The sequence below is a fragment of the Podarcis gaigeae genome, assembly GCF_964106915.1.
Source record: "Podarcis gaigeae genome assembly, chromosome: 9".
Classification (NCBI taxonomy): Eukaryota; Metazoa; Chordata; class Lepidosauria; order Squamata; family Lacertidae; genus Podarcis; species Podarcis gaigeae.
This window is the reverse complement of record NC_139685.1, coordinates 70,832,250-70,854,894: the sequence shown is the minus strand read 5'-3', so window position 1 is coordinate 70,854,894 and position 22,645 is coordinate 70,832,250. Positions and strand designations below refer to the sequence as shown.

Below are 22,645 nucleotides of genomic sequence, written 5' to 3'. Positions count from 1 at the left end.
TTGAAAATGCAACAAAGGTTTATGTCATGTAGGACTTGCATAGTGCGCTGGAACATGGGCCAGGGTTTAAAGAGAAGGCCCAGAGATGTTCCCTAACTTTGGGAGGTATGTTTCAACTTGGTGGGAAGTTATTTCTTACGTGATACACGCAGGAATAAACACACTGGCATGAAGCAATTCTAGAAGCCTTGGCACAGAATGCCTTTCTAGATACATCCCAAGGAGAAGGCAAGTGTGGTATAGTTTGTAAAGCAGATTTCCCCAAGTGGGTACCTTCCAGAGTTCCCTGACACCTGGTCATTGATATTCTACAGCAGAAAACCATAATTAGACTTGTTGGGTGGTGCTGACATCTTGTAATTCAATGATGAGGTTACCTCTTGCCCCCCAGAAATTGCCGTGCTGCAAATCCCATAAGTCCCCGTGACAAAGCATTACACTGTTGACTCGTGTTTAGCTTGTGGTCTACTAAGATCCTTAGATCCCTTTCACATGTACTACTGGGAATCCAGGTGTCCTCCCCACCCCCCAATCTTATATTTGGGCAGCTGGTTCTAAGTACAGAACCTGACATTTGCCCCTATTGCATCATGCTTTCCTTTCTGGTTGTCATTTCTGTCCCACCCGCCCCGCTCAAAAGGACACCGTCTGCTACACGATTACTTGTTCTTAAGCATCTCCCATGCATCACAGCCTGGGTTCATCCTGGTTCATCACAGGCTGTGATGCATGGGAGATGCTTAAGAACAAGTAATAGTGTTAGGCAAATGCCAGCTCTATAAAAGAGCTTTAACTTTTTATGCAGGTGACTTATTTCGCCCAGAAGGGATCAATGTTTCGGTGACACCAAGCATTTTGAGAAAGTGACAAGCTTCACCGAATCATTCACTTTTGCTGATTCTGCATAAGGGCTTGATTCCGGCACATTTAGATTGCTGTCAAAGCTTTATTTCATTTGCAGTGGAACTTCTGCACTGGAGTTTCAACCCACCATACCAATGAAAAAGATGAATTACAAATAGTTTGCTTGCAGGTCATACATCCATATAGATCCTCACCTTGGCATTGTGTGGGAGTGCAGGAAAGGAATTTTATCAGCATGATGTATGGCGTTCAAGGAATGTTGGTGATTTTTCTCCTGTTATTTTTTTTTTGGAAAAATAAAATAATAATGCTTATCGACTGCTTGATTTTAGAAATTTCTACCCCTCTTTTATTTATGAATAAACACAAAGCAGCTAAAATAAAGTTGCTACATCTTGAGCCCAGTACAAAGTTCCCCATTACCAAGGCAAGATGGCGGCCCAGGAAATCGAATGCCACACCTCCAAGTGCAAAGAAGAAGCAGAGCTGTGTGCCATCAACATATTGCAGACAACGTACTGCAAAACTCTGGATGACCCCACTCAGTGATTTCATGTAGGCGTTAAACAACACAGGATATTTTTGCGTTCAAGCTGCGGATCTTCAGATGTTGTTGGACTCTAGGGCTGCCATATTTCAAGAAGTAAAAGGTCCAGACACAAAAGTTATTTTTTAGGGGGTGGGGGAATCACCCAAAAAGTTATTTGGTCAAACAGATGCTTACTTGTTCTGTTGGCAAAAACCCGGACACTTTAATGATTTTTTGAAATTCCTCCCGGGATGCTAATTTCGCTGTGGAAATCCTGGACATGTCTGGGAAATTCCGGACATATGGCAACCCTCTTGGGCTCCAGTTCCATCATCTCTGCCCAATGGCCACCCTGCTTGGGGATTGATTTGTGCTGGGAATGCAACAACCCCTGGAGGACCACAGCTTCTCCATCTCTATCCCCATCCACACTCAAGAGGGAAATGGAAAGCTCCATTTTCCTGGGAGGGAGAGGACTGTGACACTTCAGTGAAGACAACAAAATGGCAGTTTAGTATTCAAAGATGTAGCAACTTTTTAATAGACATTTGTGGTCCCATCTGATTGTTCTGCTGTCACCATAGTTACCCCTGAACCAAGCAACCCGCTCACCAGTGCTACACCTTACTTATTCCATCTCTCCTGCATCTGAAGCTTTTGACACTTACCGTCTTCCTGTCTACCCACCCAGCCAGCATCATTCCATTCAATTAGCATGTCTAACAAGCCCATCTCTTTCCACCATCTTCCCCTACCCAAAATAGGCAGTCTGCAAGTCTGGTTCTCTTGATCCGCATGTTGCAATGGCACCATGAGGGCAGGCAGGTTCTGATCGAGTCTACACTGATATATTCCCCCTAGGATATTTGCCACTTGGTTTATATCTGCAGAGAGCCAAGCCATGCATTCTTCTCCCACCAACTCGCAAAATATCCACCTGCGAGTTTTGCACGATTCCTCCTATTCAGCAAAATGCACATGGAACCATACAAGACCTGCCATATGCAATCAATAAAGCAACAAACAGAAGATAGGCAAGGGAGTAAGCAGAAGTGGGGCTGCAGTGTTTTGTTCTCATTTTGAAATGAAAAAGGCAATCACATTTTAGCACAAATTGAAGAAGAAAGTGAATATCACCCAAGCCACCTAAAGGAAGACAAGCGTGTTAATAGTGCTACATGATTCACAGGATGACCTCTTTTTCAAAAACAACGGACAAATACAATGGACAAATATTATATGCTTAAGTTCTGATTTTTGGCGGGTGAGTGGATCCTAAGGAAACAAACAGCGCGAGACAGTGGTGGTGGTGCTTCTATTAGGCTGCAAAACCAGAAGATTAGCCAGCAGGGAGGGAGAGCTAAAGGAAATCATTGAAGAGCATTAGAAAGTGCAAACACATCCACCGTGCGGGGTCAGAAATATACCATGCCATAAATGGGCTGGATTGATTTGGAGGGTTAGAAAGAGAGAAAGAGAGAGCTAGTGACGGATCTGTTAGCAGCTAGATAAAAGCAAATTAAAAAAAGTGGAGCCACAAAAGGAGGGAAGAAAGAAAAAAAGCAAAAAACCCAACGAACTTACAAGAAAGAGATATTTTTAAAAGCCAACCAAATATATATATATATATTACATGCTGTGTAAGAAAAGACTGGCTTAAAGAAACAACATGTAGATATAAGAGGGGAAAAGAAAACATCTACGGAACAAGGTTTTTTTTTCTTTTTTAAAAAATCAATGTTGTAAGTATATATAGATATATAAACCTATATCTATATATCGCTATATAGCTGCTTTTTGGAGGTGCAACTGAGACTGAAGCAGGCATGCAAGGTGTTAGTTCTACTCACTGTCGGAAGGTTTGCTATCACTTAGGAAAGGTTCCTGTTCCATGATGTCCATTGGAATTTTAATACTTGGGACTTTTTCTGAGTAGGGGCAGTCGGACTGTGGAAGAAACGTGCACAAAATTTCTTAGAATGCTTCCATCTCGCCCGTGCACTCTCTCGCTCTCTCTTGCCATTCCCCACAGATTTATCCAGGGCGTACCAGCCCAGCTCTGGCATTTCAGGGATTCCTTACCAACTTGCTATTGCTTTTTTAACTGCGGCATCAAGTTCGGCAACAGCTCCACCTGCTGGCAGTTAAGGAAATAACCGCGCAATGCACTTCAGCGCACTTTACTGCTGTCCAGTTTACGAAGGTTGTTTGAATGATACTGCAGAACTTTTAGGCCAATAGGCATTTCTTTTTTATTTTGTTGTTTATCCTCATCATCCTTCTGCTCCTCCAAGCAGCTCATGGTCATCAAGTGCCACAACTGCTAATTTGACAGAAGTAATATGCCTCCAGAAGGGTCTTCATCACAGCTCCAGAAGTAGTCTACTAAACTCAGGAAACAGAATGGGGTTGGGCTCCAGACTCCATCTCTGCAGTATAAGGTGGGTGTGTTTGTGGATCGGCCCAAAGCTACACCTCAATTGGTAGGTCCTTATAGGTTTTGATGACCATAATTTAACCACAGAAGGCACAAATCACATGAGACATTTTGCACTCGTTTTATGAAAAGCATGGGAGCCCTAGCTGGCAACAAGTCTGAGCAGGAAGCCAATCCATCACTATGAGGGTGAGCCATCAAGACCAAAGGCATAGAAGAACAGGCAAGAATGGCCAATAAACCCTAACGACTGAATTAGAAAAGCCAAGTGATGGTACCACATTTTCTCTTGAAGTCAATGAAAGCAGACTTACAAATATGTGAAGTGCACAAACACTGCCCCCTATTAAGAAATAAATGGACCACTGCCTCTTAATTAAGAGTGCAAAATCTCTGAGTCACCGTGTTTGACAGTGCAGCCAATCCTAAAGATCGGAGTGGTCAAGAGGTATTCATGCTTCCAGGGATGTCACAACAATTCAGTTAGCACCTGGGAGCTGTGGCACCTGAAACTAGCTGGCTTCATGACAGCTGGGCTCAGGATTTATTTAGGGTGGGGAAATGGAGAGAAGTTGTGTGTGAGAGACAGCTGAGCACTGATGCAATTATCCTAATGCTTCTGGAAGCCAGAAACCAGCCTTCGCCAACTGGAACCACTAAGCTAGCCTTCGCCAAAGTTATGCACTCAATGTAAGCTGGCTAGGTCTGATGGGGGCTATAGTAAGGAGAGCAGCAGGATGGCAAAGGCTGCTGTAAGCAATGCCTTTGTTGCTCCCCAACTGTCTTACACTTTTACACACACACACACACACACACACACACCACACACCACACACCACACACCACACACACACACACACTTCCTCCTTTATTCAATTTACTGCTTTCTGAGGCTAGTCAGTATGGAGCTTCCTGGAACATTACACGCCTCAGCTGTGTCACACACACCTAGTGGCCAATAAAGACCTTCCTTAGTCCAGCTTCTGCCCCATGGGCTGCCAGTTGCCAACTTCCAGAACAGAGCCTCATAGGAGCAGCCCTTAAAGGTCTTCTGAAGTTTCCATCTGCCTTAACAACATGTGGAAATGGCGGTGGTGGCCTAGGGAGTCTTTGTAATGTGGAAGAACAGCTGAAGGCACATGAGTATTAAAAAAAAACAAAAACCCAACACAATTCAACACATTGCAAGGCACAAAGTTGGGTTAGCATGCCCGTCTGTCAGTCAGGCTCAAATACCTGGAATCAAAAGATCATCGAAATCCACCCTACAGGCAGACACTTTTCTTGTTGCTGTTTCTAAAGTGAGATCACCAACAACATATACAATGCAGAATGTAATTGAGCATGTCAGATGCTTTGAAAGCATTAAAACAAATGGCAAATGAAAAGGAAAGAAAAATCAAAAGAATATTCTCACTGTTAGTGTGGATGGCTGCCAAGATTGTGTGGGCCCTGAGATAGGACGATATACTATTCTTATTCTTATCATTATTGTGGTTAAAAACGAGAATTAACTGAAAAATCAAGACTTGGGAGCATAATAAACATGAAAAAGGAGAAGGAACTGTCATATATCGATAGACTTTGATAAGGGAGGGGAAAAATAGGTTCTTGAAAATTAACCCTTCTCCCATAACTTCGGAAAGGCAGGACTTGAAAGTAAGGCTTTGGGTGGTTTCTCATGAACATATTGCCCAAATTTGCTGGGGACATATTCATATGGACAAACGTAATGTGTGATCAAAGCTGCTGATAGCAGAAATTCCTTTGACTGTTGAGACTGAAGAAAATTCAGCTGCATTCATAAGAAAGCTTTGCCAGCCATCTCTCTCATCTCCTGGACTCGTGTTAGAACCAGCCACCCGAGAAGGTTACCAAGGGCTGTCAGGATTCACAAAAGCATTGTTGGGCAATGTCACTTTTGAAAAGAGCTGGAAATACAGGAGACAGGAACCCCAGTGGGTTCAGTGCCAGACTAGGCAGGTAATGAGGCAATTCCCCCAGAGCAAAAAAAAAAAAAAAAAAAAAAAAAAAAGACATTTGAAGAACTTCTATAGGTGGGTGCAAAGAGACAGACTGGGTGCCTTTGTGCGTTGTGATCCCAATGTAGCCAGACAAATATGAGGTCACTTTCATGTTTGGCTGGATGCACAAAATTGTCAGAGGGGGAAATTCCACAGGCTATTGGTGTATGCACAGCTAAAGATTACAGAAGCTTCCTTTTCAAAGTTTGCTGTTAGATGTGATGATCCTGCACTATCAGCCAAATGCAGAAGTAACTACGCATTCAACTGGCTGAGTGGGACCACCACGACTGAGTTTGCTCAGTGTTGTGTAGCAGAGGGATGGTTCGGAGAATTGCGAGGGCAACAGCTTAGGGATGCTCCAAATCCATTTAGCTGGGCTACGTCTATTTTGTGCTACAGTAGATTAAAATCCTGTAGCCACGTAACCTAAATTCTGTGTGAATTCTGCCAGGGCCTTTTCAGTACTGGCCCCGACTTGGTGGAACGCTCTTTCACAAGAGACTAGGGCCCTGTGGGACTTGACATCTTTCTGCAGGGCTTGCAAGACAGATCTGTTCCGCCTGGCCTTTGGTTTGGACTCAGTCTGACCCTTATGTTTCCCTCCCTTTATGGTTTTGATCTATGGGCTACTTTTAAAATGAGGCTGCATTTTAAACTGTATTTTAACCTGTATTTAAAATTGTTTCCCCCCCCCCCATTATGTTTTTACTGTAATTTTACCGGTGTTAGCTGCCCTGAGCCAGTCTGGCCAGGGTATAAATAAATTATTATTATTATTATTATTATTATTATTATTATTATTATTATTATTATTAGGGAAAGGTGCATTCTGCAATTTGACGAAGTATTTCCTCTTATTTTGCTAGTATTAGAGAGAGGCTAGCATGAGCCATACAAGACACTCGTTTGGCTTCCCCACAACCATCAGACCAACATCCTCCTCTTTTTTGAAAACTTTGGCAGGCACTGCCCACTTCAATATTGAATTCAGCACCTGCTGCAGAACTGTGAAATACACGCAGACCTGTGTATTAGGCGTATCAGCCTCTGTCTCTAGCATCAGACATAGCCAAGAACCTGTGATTTCATGGCTGACGTGGCATGAAGATAGTTATGTATGTAATCCAAACCTGAAGAGCTGTCACAAGTTAGCCAGAATAAAAAACTTTTTTTAAAAAAAATGTTAACAATGGTGAAAATGGCCTTACATCTTCATTGTCACTGTCCAGGCTGCCTTTCTTTTTCTTCTTTTTCTTCTCGTCTTCTTTCTTCTTCTTGTCCTTTTCTGGAATGACGTCGTCGAGGAAACTGAGGTCGTGCTGGGAGAAGAGGTAGTCCATCGCCTTTCTGACTGCCACGAGCGCCAGGATCTATCAGGACAGAAGCCAGCACTCCCTTACTGACGTGCAACATCTCCCCCACCTTTTTGGCACCAAAGCTTACCTTCTTTGCCTCACCTGATCCAACGCAGGGCTCCTCCCTCAGCCCCCGGGCTGGTAAAAAAAGGGTTAACAATATTTGAAACCTGAGCAGCCGCTGCAGTCAACCCGGCTTGAAATCAATCGGAAGTTCCGCCACTCAGATTCCAGGTTTCAATTTCTCGAGTCACCCACAGGTTGGAAATAAATGGTACAATATTCAGAGACCGTGATGTCAAGTGCCACTTGTAAACTCTGCAACAGGCAGAGCTGCAAAATTGCACTGCCTTTATTGGAGATGTTCAGGAGAATAAGACAGGATAAAAAATAAAAAAGAATGGCAAGCACAAGGATTTCCTAGCCTCACTTTGTAATTTGCAGCAAAGGGACCCAAACATAATTTGCATGGCCGCTGCAACCTAAGGGACGACTACCTCGGAGTACTCTCATACCAAAAACAAGTCTGGCAAGAGACATTCTGCACATGGATAGCTTTTAGCTGTAAACTTGCTGCATTGTATAGCTGTGCGGCATATTGTATAGATCTGTGGCTTTAAGGAATATCCACCAGGAAGTGGGGAGAGGTGGGGATGCAAGCCTCTGTTTATCTTACATACAGACAGCATAGAGGCAGCAGAAAGCAAGGGACATGGTGGGGTTCCCCTATCCGGAAATCATTATTTATTATTTTATTGAATGTCTTCTACACCGCCCTTCATCCAAGGATTACAGGGAGGTTCACAATATAAAAACACAAAAATACATGACATAGTAACAAATAAAAACGATCACCCATGATACATCAGAGTTTAAAATTCCACAAGATGGTCTATTAACCTGAGCATTGTCTTTAGAGGAAGTGGGGTGGTTGGGGAAGGGAGAAATAACCAGCAGGAGTGATACCCTTTCAAAATTGAAATGTGAACATGGGCCCAAAAATGTAGACACTCCTTGATGCAAAGTGATGCACATTAGAACAACAACAAAAAGCCCTAATGACTGCACATAACTGAATTTGCCACAATTACTCTAGGATACAGTGGTACCTTGGTTTACAAACTTAATCCATTCCGAAGTCTGTTCTTAAACCAAAGCGTTCTTAAACCAAGGTGCGCTTTCCCATAGCACTCCATTTACAAATGGAACACATTCAACAGGAAGCGGAACATGTTCTGCTTCCAAGGCAAAGTTCACAAACCAAAACACCTACTTCCAGGTTTGCAGCGTTTTTAATCCATAGTTCATAAACTAAGCTGTTCTTAAACCAAGGTACCACTGTAGTGTGAAAATGTCCACTCAGTGAAGGTCAATTTTTCTGCCCTCCACTCCTTCCCCCTACCCCTGTATTGTTGCCCTGAGGAAACCACCCAGTACTCAAGGAAAGAAGAAACAGAAGGAACTAGTAAAACTTTCCCATATTACCAAAACTCTAGCCTACAACTACCAGGCTTCCTCAACTTGAAAAAAAATCTCGCTGCTATTATGCCTGATCAGATAATGAAAAAAACAACAACCTGAAATATATGGCTGATCCACACAAATTAAAGCTACAAGTTATTAGCCACTGACTCCTGAAAGGTATAGAATCCAACTGCAAGAGGACACCTCTCGTTTTGCAAAATATGAAAATCAGAGACTTCTCAGTGGAAGACTGGTCCAGGCTATGTATAAACTATGAAGAAGTGATGAATAAACAAGGCAAAACAAAGAACGTTGGCCATCTTACCAGCATACCTAATTATTTCATATCCACCCATCCCTCCTTTCAAACATCCTTTGAAAACCTCTACAACAATCAGCATTTACACAGGTGAGTTTTGTGGGTTGTTTTTTTTTAAGGAAAAAGAAAGGTTTGTTCTCTATTTCACACTGCATTATTAATCTTAAAGGTAAAGGAAAAGAGCCCCCTGACCATTAGGTCCAGTCATGGCCGACTCTGGGGTTGCGGCGCTCATCTCGCTTTACTGGCCAAGGGAGTCAGTGTACAGCATGACTAAGCCGCTTCTGGCGAACCAGAGCAGTGCACGGAAACGCCATTTACCTTCCCGCCGGAGCAGTACCTATTTATCTACTTGAACTTTTTGGTGTGCTTTCGAACTGCTAGGTTGGCAGGAGCTGGGACCAAACAATGGGAGCTCACCCCGCCATGGAGATTCAAACTGCCGACCTTCTGATCGGCAAGTCCTAGGCTCTGTGGTTTAACCCACAGCGCCACCCACGTCCCTTATTCAACTTACTTTTCAGCAAAATAAATATGTTCAAATTGTTTCCATCTTTGGACAGGGAAGGAGTAAGGTTGTGGAACTGTGTCACTCATCAGCAAGGCAAGTCAGGCGGCGCTAGAAGGAAGGAGGATGGGTGCAACAGGTGTCAGTCACAATCGCGCCAACCTACCATGACTGGGAATATGATAGCAGCCACTGTAGACTTCAAGATCCAAAGGAGAGCCAGACACACCACCTGGAGGAAAGTGAAGAGGTGGACTCGGCGAAGGGGGACATGGCGCAGGTAGATGAAGTCAGGCTGGTGCTTCAGAGGCATCAAGAGCAGCTTCAGGCGGTCCATGAACTGGGGTGGAGAAAGGAGGAGGAGGAGGAGGAGAGTTCAGCAGTGTGGTGCTGGCATGCGCCAATGCAGAAAAAGCAAACGGTATGTTTTGTTTTGCTTCTAGCACCCAACTGGTGAATCAGCAAGGCTTTGGTACTGCTTTAAAGCTCAAAAGAGATGGGAGCTGCAGGATCATTTCCTCAAACACACGAGCGCCATAGTGCAGATTTACTGCAGTGAAAGGAGGGTTCCCCCAGTGCTCAGCCTGAGCCTTCTGGCGGTTCCCTCACTGCGAGAAGTGAAGTTACAGGGAACCAGGCAGAGGTCCCTCTCAGTACTGGCGCCTGCCCTGTGGAACGCCCTCCCAGCAGATGTCAGGGCAATAAACAACTATTTTACTTTTAAAAGACAACTGAAGGCAGCCCTGTTTAGGGAAGTTTTTAATGTCTGATGCTGTATTGTTTTTAATATTCAGTTGGAAGCCACCCAGAGTGGCTGGGTAAACCCAGCCAGATGGGTGGGGTATAAAAAATAAATTATTATTATTATTATTATTATTATTATTATTATTATTATTATACATTCGCTTGGAAATAAACCAAGCTAATTCTCAGTGGGAAAATAATAATAACCTGGGTTAGGGTTGTATACAATGTTGGTCCTACCTGGAATAGGTCTATTGAGATTAATGGTCACAACTAACTTATGTCCATTCATTGCAAAGGGTCTGCTCTAACTCTCGAAATTTCCAAGCCAAGCCAACTTGGGAAGTCCCACACTTCCTCCCTCCTTCCCAGACACGCTGGCTATCGACCCCTCAGCCCAGCTTCATCAGCCCCCTAATGCCCCATCCCTGTACCTCTTTTCCATTTATCCCAGTCATTCATACCCAACAGAAGTGTGATTCAAGGCAAAGGGGATGTTTGAGATCATAGTGTTGAAAGGGACCACAAGAGTCATCTAGGTTCACACCCCTGCAATGCAGGAATCTTTTGCCCAAAGTGGGGCTCAAACCCACAACCTCGGAGAGCTGCACATTCTACTGACTGAGCTACCCCAGGATCAAGCAAATCTTTTTCAGCTTTGATTTTAATCCAAGTCAAACAAGCGTTATGAGATTTGTAAAGCTTGCTCCAAATTTGAGGTGGGTTTTCGCCTGAACTCAGATGAACTTCACCATCACCGTCACTCCTTTTCAGAGCTCTTAGTCCCATCCCAGCCACCACTGATACGAACGTGCCAGGGCCAGCCCAAGACATTTTGGCAGCTGAGGCAAAACACAAAACGGTCCGCAAACGCACACATCCATGCAAGGAGGAAGAGGTGATCTACATTGAGGAGACCAGCAGCACTGTCTATTTCCCAAGAGGCCACCGTAAAGGCATAGCTGGGGAGCGATGCATTCCTTGGAGACTGAATCTGCTGCCCCAGTGGATGCTGCCGCCTGAGGCAATTGCCTCACCTTGCCTCATGGGTGTGCCGGCCCTGGAACACGCACACATCGTAGTGAGGCGGGAGGAACCCACCGTGTGCATAATGGAATTGTTGCCACAAGGACAGGACGATGTGCAACTCAAGTTTTAGCTGATGATGACCTTTGTGTAACCTGAGAACCAGCGAGTGTTTCTGCAGTGTGTTGTTTTAGGAAAAGATGCTCCCTCGTCTATTTAGTTGGCTTGTATGCCTATGCTGAGAACCAACCTCCCCTCCTCGGTCCTCCTCACTTTCCTCCACTTGAGTGATGGCCTCAGTAAAGGCCTAAGCTCAGGCAAGAATTAACAATAAACTATTTGTCCTCTGGCAGCGCCCTGGCCCGCTGCCCACAGCTGGCTGACTCTGAAGCCAGATTAATCTCAATCCAGTGAATGAAACCAAGGCCCAAATAAATCTCTAGGGGAGGACACAAAACATGCACTCCTTTTTCTATTAAGCACAGAAGAGCAATGCAATTAACAAGGTGCCAGAAAGTTAACAGAAACATGACCAGTTTTTCCTGGTGCCAGTTCCAAGATGCTACGCTCTCCGAGGCAAAGAGCTTTCGTGCAGCGTTTTCTCAAGCGACAAGACAATCATTTTAAAAAGTGGCCGAGGTTTCAAGATGTGCCAAGTTTTATGAACTGTGAGCTTCCCATGAGCTTATGCCAACTCAGCCACATCAACTCAAGCCTCTTCATAAATTGGAGGGAGGCGGTCTCATTTTAAGGGCCAGGCTAAAATTCATCATACAGCTACAGAGCAGGTCCCTGTGACAATTGGACCTGCTGGTATAAAACCACATTCTACAGTTAGATTCCCTTGAATTAGGTGGCAGATGAAGATTTCGTGGCCCCCATCCGCATGACACATTTAAAGCAATTTCATACCACTTTAAGGAGCGAATGCTTTCCTGCTACCACAGGGTATAATGCTGATTTAGATGTACAATACAGATGAAGTCTGTGTTCAGAAGGTTTTTACTGAAGTGTGACCCAGTCATATCATGGAATTTTAACTATGCATCTATGGAAATGTTCTTACTGTCTGTTTGTTTTAAAGTTTGTAGAAATGGTTTTGTTTTTAAGAGTCATTTTTTCTGCATTTGATCTCATTTTATCTTACTGTGCACTACATCCGTAACTTCAGGCTGTGAAGCAGTTTACACATTTGCAAAATAAGGAAGTACACAGATTTCTCGGCCACTACGTTCCAAAACCAGGAGTTCTCAGTTGTGCTGTTTTTCCTCCAGAGATAAATGATTAGAACTGCAAACCAATTATTTATGTTGCTTTCTATAGAGTTCAGAGGGAAACATAGGGGGCCAGTAAAAGACCCCAGTATAAGAATGTGGGTCAGTAAGAGTCCTCTGTCAAGGGGTATTAAACCCACCCACGCCATGCTTAGTTGGACAGCTCTGCTTGCTTTCCCTGAAACCCTGCACCCTGCTGAAATTAACAGGCTTAGCTTTGAAGCCAATTCTTTTTTAAAAAACCATTAATAATACATGTATTGTTTTAATTAATAAAGCATGTATCGTTCCAGGGTAGGGCTGGATTTAGGTTTGATGAGGCCCTAAGCTACTGAAGGTAATGGGGCCCTTTATATGTCCAGCTGTCCTTTGCCAACAACAAATTGTCACTATTTTTTTGTGTTGAATATGCTATATGGCAATTTATGGACCTAATAGGTATCTAAAGCCATTTGCACATGTTGCCCTGCAACCAGTCCATGCAGAATGTAGGCACCCTATATATAGAAATGAGCAAACCAGTGATATTTTAGGGAGCAGGCTAGCAGGCGGGGTCCATGACTTACATCATAGGAGCCTACACAACACAAAACACTGTTGCTGCATGTAGGTTTTATTCTATTTGTTTTTTATCTTATATTTCAGAAATGTACATCCAGTGGTTTTTTCCCCTTTACATTTTTTTGGGACCCCTAAGAGAGTGGGGCCCTAAGCTATAGCTTATTTAGCTTATACGTAAATCCGGCACAGGGGAATGGTATAACTCTGCACCACAGTCCTGTACTTTTTGTGTGTGTGTGTGTGTGATACACATACTGGTCAATTTTCTGCATGCCTTTCTGAATGAGAAAGAGATGGAAGACGAGAGAGCAGGAGACCATGTTAATCAAAATAAACAGAGCTCCAGAAGAGGAAACATATTGACACGCAGCTGGAAGATGGCAACAATGGGGTCTCCCGCACCTTATTGGCCAACTGACTAATTGAGCCATGTGCTTTATTCTCAGGAGCTGAATGACCTACATCAGATGTGTGAGAATGAGGAGGCTGGTTAATGTTTACCATCTCTCCTGACAAGGGACTTCTAAAACGTGCACCCCACCAGTCGTAAGACCTTGGGTTGCCAAGGAGAAAGCTTACCTGAACGCCATTAAGGGAAGCGACGCCCATATATAGAAACACGCCATACAGCACAGGCATGGGAATAAACTAAAAGTGGGGGAGAGGGAAAAAAAAACATGAAGTATGCAATTCTGATCACAATTCAAAGTGTTGGTGCTCACCTTTAAAGCCCTAAACGGCCTCAGTCCAGTATACCTGAAGGAGTGTCTCCACCCCCATCGTTCACTGAGATCTAGCGCCGAGGGCCTTCTGGCGGTTCCCTCATTGCGAGAAGTGAGGTTACAGGGAACCAGGCAGAGGGCCTTCTCGGTAGTGGTGCCTGCCCTGTGGAACACCCTCCCATCAGATGTCAAAGAAATAAACAACTATTTTACTTTTAAAAGACAACTGAAGGGTGGCCCTGTTTAGGGAAGTTTTTAATGGCTGATGCTGTATCAGTGGCGTAGCATGGGTTGTCAGCACCCGGGGCAAGGCAAGTAATTTGCGCTCCCTAACCCATGGATTTTAATAGGGGCAGAGAGCTGCGAGTGCGAGCACGACCCCCCCCAGATGTTCCCCAGTGCGGGGAAGCCCAGCCAGATGGGCAGGGTATAAAATTATTATTATTATTATTATTATTATTATTATTATTATTACTACTACTACTACTACTACTACTATTATTACCCAAAAGAAGCAGCAACAACTATGTCAAAGGATATGCAGAGCACAATTGCTAACTGCAGTAACAGCCACGAGCCACTATATGGCAGGCACTGCTTACTCAATGACCTTCCTGAACTACTTTATATTCTCCTGCTTCTAGATATTGTGTTCACTTTTAAGCACCTCCAGTGCACAGCAGAGTAAGAAAGAAAGAAAAAAGCACAGGAACTTTAAGGAATCAGTGCATTCCCTGTTGCTTTAATAATCTCTTAGAGATCTGATCTGCAGGAGAATGCAACAACACATGATCCCAGTGTGTTGAGGACAGAATGCTCTTTACTATAATCAGAGGGAAGTGAACATGACCAACTGCACGGTCAAGAGTGAAAAGCCCTGGGGGCTTCTCTATGTGCTCAGGATGGAGGGGGGAAAGACATGATCCAAATGTCTCAGGATTACTTCAGAATGCAAGGTTGGGAACGCATGTTTAAATGCCCGGGTGGCATGACAAACAGTGAGTGAATTGGCGGAGGTACCGCAACTTGCATACGAGACAATTTGAAATTCACCCCCTGGGGAGCACCTCGGCAGCCACAACTAAACTCCAACCTGGTTTCTTATGACCTTGAAAGAACTCCCTAAGCTGCTCATCTTCAGAAATTCCTGTCTGGCTTGGCCTGATCTGAGCTCTAACTGGCCTCTCTCGTTTCTTCCCCGTCCCAACTCTGCAAGTAGTTTTACTGCTAGGTGCATAGACAAAGAAGACTCTCCAGTTGCTATTTCTGCTCGAATGTCCTGAGGGCATATTTATTTTTTAAAAGGAGGTATTAAATCACTTTTTGAATTTTCCCACAATGGCATCATCCTGGAACGCTTCGTGCTTTCTCTAATTTTTCTGTTTTAAAAAAGAAAACGCTCCGTTTTCTAGAGCAGGAGATGTCAGCCAACACAGGAAGGGAGGCCTAATTGCATGGAAAACAATGAAACTGAGCCTCCATGTACAGAGCCACTGTACAGCAAAAAGCTCTTCCCACCATGCCTTGCGTTACTGCTTCACTGATCCATCGTCAGATTTCATGGCTATTTTTTATGCTTCAGGGTTTGGTTACAAATGATTATATAGACCCATGCACTGGTATGCTATTCTACCTCATCTGTTAATGAACAACCCAGAAGCTGGAGGGCTGGTTGAAAAAGTTCTCTCTTTTTTTAATTAAAAAAAGGAATAAAAGAATTAAAGAGGATACAGGCTGTGCACTCTTGCCCTTGCCTTCTTGGTCAAGCAGGAAAAACAATATTTAAGATGCTGCACCTCTTTTTTAAAGACACAGAATGCTCCTCACACGTTGCCCTGATCTGCTCTTTGTACTCAATATGCTATTCCTACCCAAGGTTGCAAACAGCACTAACTGCTTTATAGCAAGTCAAGCCATTTGTTCAACTGGTGGGTCACAGCCTGACTTAAGGCGAACTGCAGCAGCAGTTTTGCTACTCTGTCATTGTTTTGGGGCTCAGTTCCATAATTTCAATTGTTCTAATAGTGTTTTATTGTTGTTGTTACCTGCCACGAGCCGTTTGGCTATGAGCACAAAATAATAATGATCTGAGCCTGCAAAGCGGAAGGCAATAAAACAAAACAAAACAAAAAATGCCATGCCCAGATTTGAAACATATAACCCTTGCAAATTCGGGGAAATTCCATTTTAGCACCACCAGGTTAAACCATGAAGGATGGAACTGCATGTTATGAGCAGCTCAGGGCTGCTACCCAAACCAGAAGCCTGCTGTCCACACCAAGTTCCTCCCTCTATGTCAGGGGTCAGCAACCTTTTTCAGACGTGGGCCGGTCCACTGTCCCTCAGACCATGTGGTGGGCCGGACTATATTTTGGAGAAAAAAATTGAACAAATTCCTATGCCCCACAAATAACACAGAGATGCATTTTAAATAAAAAGGATACATTATACTCATGTAAAAACACACTGATTCCCGGACCGTCCGTGGGCTGGATTGAGAAGGCTGTTGGGCCGCATCTGGCCCCCAGGCCTTAGGCTGCCTACCCCTGCTCTATGTTGTATGCAGTACTATAACCCTCACATCCTAGAATCATAGAATGGGGGAGGGAGAGAATTTTTCTATATGCAAGTACAGCTGCTAGAATAGTGATTGTTGCTAGGTGGAAGGCATAAACTATCCCCACAAAGGAGGGATGGCTTTGTAAACTAAATGAATATTTAATTTTGGCAAAATTAACTGCTATAAGAAGAAATCAGTCGAATCAAAAATGTAAAAAAAGGTGTGGAAATGTTTTGATGAATATACGGCAAAATATTGCTCACAAAAAAAGATATGCTAATATGCCTAGATTAAAATGTGAAGTACTGGATGGAAGAAAAATTAGTAAGGAAAGATAATAAGAATATATAGATGATTTGAGAAGACTATAGAATGCAAAGATGATTGTAAATTGTATAATGTGGAGGAAATCGAGTGCGGGGCGGAGGGAAGTGGGAGGAGGGAGAAAAGAATAATATGATGGATTGAGGAAATATAAATGTAAATGTATGGGGGGATGGGGAAGAAATGGTGTTGGCTTTGGTACATTTGTAATGCAATATGTGAAAACCAATAAATAGATAGATAGATAGATAGATAGATAGATAGATAGATAGATGATAGATAGATAGATAGATAGATAGATAGATAGATAGATGATAGATAGATAGATAGATAGATAGATGATAGATAGATAGATAGATAGATAGAGATAGATAGATAGATAGATAGATAGATAGATAGATAGATGATAGATAGATAGATAGATAGATAGATAGATAGATAGATAGATAGATATAGATAGATGATAGATAGATAGATAGATAGATAGATAGATAGATAGATAGATAGATGATAGATAGATGATAGATAGATAGATAGATAGATAGATAGATAGATAGATGATAGAGAGATAGATGTGGAAAGGAACATGAGGGTCCTCTAATGTAGCCCCCTGCGATGAATGAATCTTTTGCGCCATGTGGGGTTCAAACCCATGACCCTGTGATTAAGAGCCTCATGCTCTACTGACTGAGCTATCCACAGTGGCCAACCAGATGGTTCTACTACGGGTTTCCCTTGATGTGGAACAAGGGTGGAGACCTGCGTAGCATGACATAGCATGAGGACAAGGAGGGATAATTTGCAAAACATTGTGGGCTGGGCAGTGCTATTTTTGGTAAATGGCTTGTTCTTCACAAGACATGTAGTTCCACCATCCTGGTAGGGGATTTTCAAGTGAAAGGTGCATTGTGCTTTTCAAATTTAGGGAGGCACATTCCCTGCAAGTGTTGTGGCAACTCTTCAATAGTTTGCCAAAAACACTTTTGCCCTAAAACGTTCTTGCCTGTCCTCTGTATGACTTTGCTCCCGAGAAACATTATTACTCTACAAAGGCAATGACGTTTTGAAATTTTTCTTTTACAGTAATTTATTACAGCTCCTTAAATGTGTTAGAAAAATCCTTCCAACTGTTTATGGCAGACTTAGTAGCTTTCTCAAAACAGACACATACAGCTCAGCGTTGGGTGGAGGGTGAAGCAGAGGCAAAAATGTTGAGCAATCATTTACCTTCAGAATGGGAGCCATGAAGACTGAAATGCCCGTCAGAATGAACACAATCACTCCAGTCACTCTCTGCTCCCTGAAAGAAAAGCCAGCAATTATCAGACCAGTTCCTATTAGAAGTTTTCCCCCATCATCCAAAGATGTTGTGTGGAAAATACTAATAAAATTAGTGTTGTTGTGTGGAAAATACTAATAAAATTTACTACTCAAAGATAGTGAATTGCCACGAAGAACTATTGTATACACAACTGACTGGAGGGCCTTTTATCTCTTCATTTCTTTGAGCTGCGCTACAAGCTAGGTTTCCTCCTACTCTGTGTAAGACTCAGATTATGGGCCCTGCTCCCTGAAGAGTGCCACTCTTCTCCAGTTGCCCCTGCTGGCATACCTGACTCCCAGGAACTTGGGTTGCTCCCCAGGTGCAGACGTCTCCGTCTCCATCTTCAAGCTGTCAATGTGCGCGATGGAGATCACCGTAGCAGCAACGTACCAGGGAAGGCCCATGAAGGAACATATAATCATCAGCACAGCAACCAAGAACAGATCCAGGTGATAGCCAGCACCTTTCTGCAAAGGGGAAAGAAGAGGAACAGTGGTAGGGTGCTTGCTGCATGTGGCGGCAAGCCATGCTGGAAGAAGCACAGAATCATTACAGGATTAACCTTGACCCTGTTTGCTAACTTAATTATCTTTGAAACGGCTGGATGAGTGCTCCAGAAATGGCTCTATGCAGTGGAGATGCACATGCAAACAAGGAAAGGGGCTTATTTTTTTTTTATTTGAAAAGTTGCAAGTAAAGTTCCTGGGCAGGCAGGGCATAATTTAAAGTTCCTGGTGGAGGACAGCCCAGGTATGTTTAGTTTAGAGAAGAGGAAATTAAAGGAGACAAGACAACTGTCTTCAAATATTTGAAGGGGTGGGTGCCATGCCTGAAGGAATGGAGCAGAATTGTTCTCTGTTGCTGCAGAAGGCAGGGGGTAGAATCAATGGGTGGAAATCGCAGGGAAACAGATTTTAGCTTAACATTAGGAGAGGCATCTTAGGGGGTAAGAGATGTTTGACAAAAGAACAGACGGCCTCAGAGGTGTTGGTATTTAAGCAGAGCCAGAGCTGAGTGTGCTGTAGGGTTATCCTTTACTGCAGATCTACACTGAGTTTTGCTCCAGAGAAAGGCAAGTGCTCAACACAGAACACCACTTGATATCTCAGTGCAAACAGAAAGCAACCTATGGAAAGCAATCATTGTTTATGGCACGGTCAAATTGGATTGTAACCCATGTATATGGTTATGTTTGGCCTCAAGACCCACCTTTAGCTAAATCCATATCTCATCTTACCCACCCACCAGTTTAGATGCGTAACAGTTGTCAAGACTGCACAATGGCTGGCTTGCTGAAGGAACCTAAAAGGCAGGGTTGTGAAACTGCATTTTTTTTGGTAAGGCAAATATTATAGTGTGACTCACTCAGCTGCAAAAGCACAAGGAACTCAGAACCTATTAAACAAATTACAGAGCACACCTGGTTCCCACAGAGGAGGTAAACACTGAGGTGGTACTTGGGTCCAGGCTGTGCATTTCAAACTGCAGATTTGAACTCTTCCTTCTGATGGAACTGGTCTTCCACATACAGTCATACCTCGGGTTGAAGTAGAGTATTTTTGAAGTGGAGTATTTTCGGGTTGCGCTCCACGGCAACCCAGAAGTAACGGAGCGCATTACTTCCGGGTTTCGTCGCTCGCGCATGCGCAGAAGCAGCGAATCGCGACCTGCGGACACGGGTTGCATTTGCCTCAGGATGCGAACAGGGCTCCGGAACGGATCCCGTTCGCATCCATAGGTACCACTGTAGAGGGAATTTGGGGGGCAGGATGGAGCACCACAAGGGCCTCCACCTACAGTATGAAGAAGAGTTTGGATTTGATATCCCGCTTTATCACTCCCCGAAGGAGTCTCAAAGCAGCTAACATTCTCCTTTCCCTTCCTTCCCCACAAAAACACTCTGTGAGGTGAGTGGGGCTGAGAGACTTCAAAGAAGTGTGACTAGCCCAAGGTCACCCAGCAGCTGCATGTGGAGGAGCAGGGAAGCGAACCCGGTTCACCAGATTACGAGTCTACCGCTCTTAACCACTACACTACACTGGCTATTGTATGAAGTACAATATAGCCCAGAATGAAGATCTGCCATCCGAGTGACAATTGGGTCCTTGTTTATCTTTCAGCAAATCCTCCCCTCTTGACTGCATCCTCTTCCTTGTTACTGATATGCACTTTAACAGGAAGCTACTTCTGCCAAGGCGTGTAGCCCTGGTGTGTGGTGAACTGAACACTAATTGGAGCCTGGGAACAGACTCCTGGCCTCTTCTGCTGAAACCCCTGAGGAGCAACCAATCCTGAATTCTGAGGGTTTGTTTGTTCTTCCACAACTGGCCGAGAGTAGTAGGTTCTGTTCTCTCCATTGCCTCCCCACGCGTCACATGAGCCTTATAAATCCAGCATCCACGGAGTGGGAGATGGGCCTCGCTAAGAGATGCCGTTATTATCATTTACATAACACCATTAGCGCACATGGCAATGTAGGCTCTTTGGCCTGAGAAATCTAAATCTAAATTCTGACACAAGGAGAAGTGGGGGGAGAGAAAATGAAGGTTATCAGGATGAATGTGCACAAACACAGTGGGCTTCAGCCTTGTTTCCATTCCTGGTGATGACTAGGGAATAAAGCTCCATTAACTACGGAGCTTCTCATAGAATCACAGAACTGTAGAGTTGGAAGGGTCCCTAAGGGTCATCTAGCCCAACCCACAGCAATGCAGGAAGCTCAGCCAGATTCAGCTGGGGTCTGAATGGGACGAAGGATAGAGGCAAGAAGCGGTACCACACAGGTGTTTTAAGAATTTTGGGCATAAGAATGGGTGCAGCAAAGATTGGGTGTGATCCAGTGTTCCCCAAACTGGTGCCTCCAATGTGTTTTGGACTACAGTTCCCATCATCCCTGACTGCTGGCTGGGGCTGATGGGAACTGTAGTCCAAAGAAGCCAGATGGTACTAGATTGTGGGTGGCTTGCATAATCATTTGGCAGAACTGAAACTCTATGTGCAGCTGGCAGCATATGAATTGGAGTTACAAAGGCTGTTGAGAGTCTGATTTAAAAATGTGCTCAACTATAATCAAGATATAAGGAAAAGAGGGAATGAATATGATGCCACAGATGGGAACTCCGAGGCCCAAGGTGGCTAACAACCCATTGAAATCAAGCCCTCCTAGCCACTAATAATATGGCCTACTATATGAACTTGGACAAATGGGGCTCATCCACCTGGGAAGAGAAACCCATCTAGGAAAAGGGAAACTCTGACCCTAAACCTCCATTGCCTTGCAGGATATCTTTGGGAGAAGAAAAGGCTAAGGAATAACTCCTACACAAATCCAGAGTGGAGTCCCTAAGACAGTTGGATGGCATCTTATATGCCTCCTTCCGGCAACTCCTGCAGCCAAGCTGGTGCCAAATGTCTCGCTCTGCTTTCCTCTGGACCACATCAGCAAAACCAAGAGGGGGGTCCTGTCGTCTGGGCAGCCCAGGACCTCCACACACACTGCCCAGGCTTGTACCCAGGGCTAATGCAGCGGTTTGACTTCACCTCCAGAGGCACACCCCACACTGCCCAAATGTTCATTTTGCTTTGGCCAAGTTGAGATGACATACATTTTTGTTGCCCAGAGTTGTCTCTATGGTCCTAAATAGCAAAACAGCAGCAGCAGCAGCAGGAGAATAATAGTATCCTGAGCCTTTCTGAGCGCAATACACAGCTTGGCACACAACCATGTGGCGGAAACAGGAAGATGCATCTGCTGCACCCCCACAGGAACTCAATGCTCTTGCTGAATATGTGTGTGTGCATGTGTGTGCGTGTGTGTGTGTGTGTGGTTCAGGTTTAATTCCAGCTACTCACCTCACATTTGGGCATGCAGAATTCGAAGGAAACTGCACATAGCTCCCATTATTACCCTCCTTGCAATTGCAAAGCAGTGCTACGGAAAGTTTGACAGCTGTTCAAATCCTCCTTTGGTTGCTGCTACAGAAGGTGAAGTAACTACCTCTAGGAGGGGGTACATGACGAACTTTGCTAGCAACCTACAGAGACTGGTGCCCTTCTTCTGCGGCAGATGTGGGACCAGGTCCTATCTAAGCAAGAATCAGCCTCGGCAGAGGTTTGAATAAGAGCCTCCACCCAGCTATATGCAGATGGAAGAAAAATAGTACGCAGACACCGGTATGAGATAAACAAGGAGTAAATGTTCATTGAGAAAGAAACCAAGACCGGTCGAGTCCAAAAACATACTTCCTGGGCAGCATTTCCTGACCTAAAGCCAAAACAAAGGCCATCTTTATTTCTTTAGAAAACATTTTCAACTCCTCTTCTTCGGCGCAAACTAGATATGACAAAAGAAACTGTGTTTGTTTAATTACAAGTTTGCTCCATTCACGTATAAAGCGCCCACGGGGGTGGGATCTGAAATTCATATCAAAAGGGGTTCACAAGTGCAGATAGCTGAATCCTATGACACCTTATTAGTCTATTGCCCCAGGCATTTTTATCCTAGCCCACTTCACTTCTGGTATCTGAGCTGAGCAGAGGCAGAGAAACTTTTTGTACAACAGAAAAAAACCCAACCCTTTTTTACCTATAGCCTGCGTTACCAAAAC

At 44.1% G+C, this 22,645-nt stretch overlaps 1 protein-coding gene across 10 annotated transcripts in view; it reads right to left on the bottom strand.

Moving 5' to 3' along the window:
* Positions 1-22,645, bottom strand: part of SLC4A4 (solute carrier family 4 member 4) — a 194,401-nt gene that overhangs the window by 6,543 nt on the left and 165,213 nt on the right. For 6 of the 10 annotated variants that reach the window (XM_083756374.1, XM_083756376.1, XM_083756377.1 and 3 more), the window contains 6 exons: positions 18,327-18,505; positions 17,942-18,014; positions 13,688-13,756; positions 9,670-9,843; positions 7,066-7,227; positions 1,059-1,138 (listed from right to left, as the gene is read on the bottom strand). In XM_083756374.1, the coding sequence (XP_083612500.1) occupies positions 1,059-1,138; positions 7,066-7,227; positions 9,670-9,843; positions 13,688-13,756; positions 17,942-18,014; positions 18,327-18,505 (737 nt within the window). Of the gene's footprint in view, positions 1-1,058; positions 1,139-3,243; positions 3,341-7,065; positions 7,228-9,669; positions 9,844-13,687; positions 13,757-17,941; positions 18,015-18,326; positions 18,506-22,645 lie in introns of all 10 variants that reach the window. The other 4 variants (XR_014568331.1, XR_014568332.1, XR_014568333.1 and 1 more) reach the window with 1 other exon arrangement.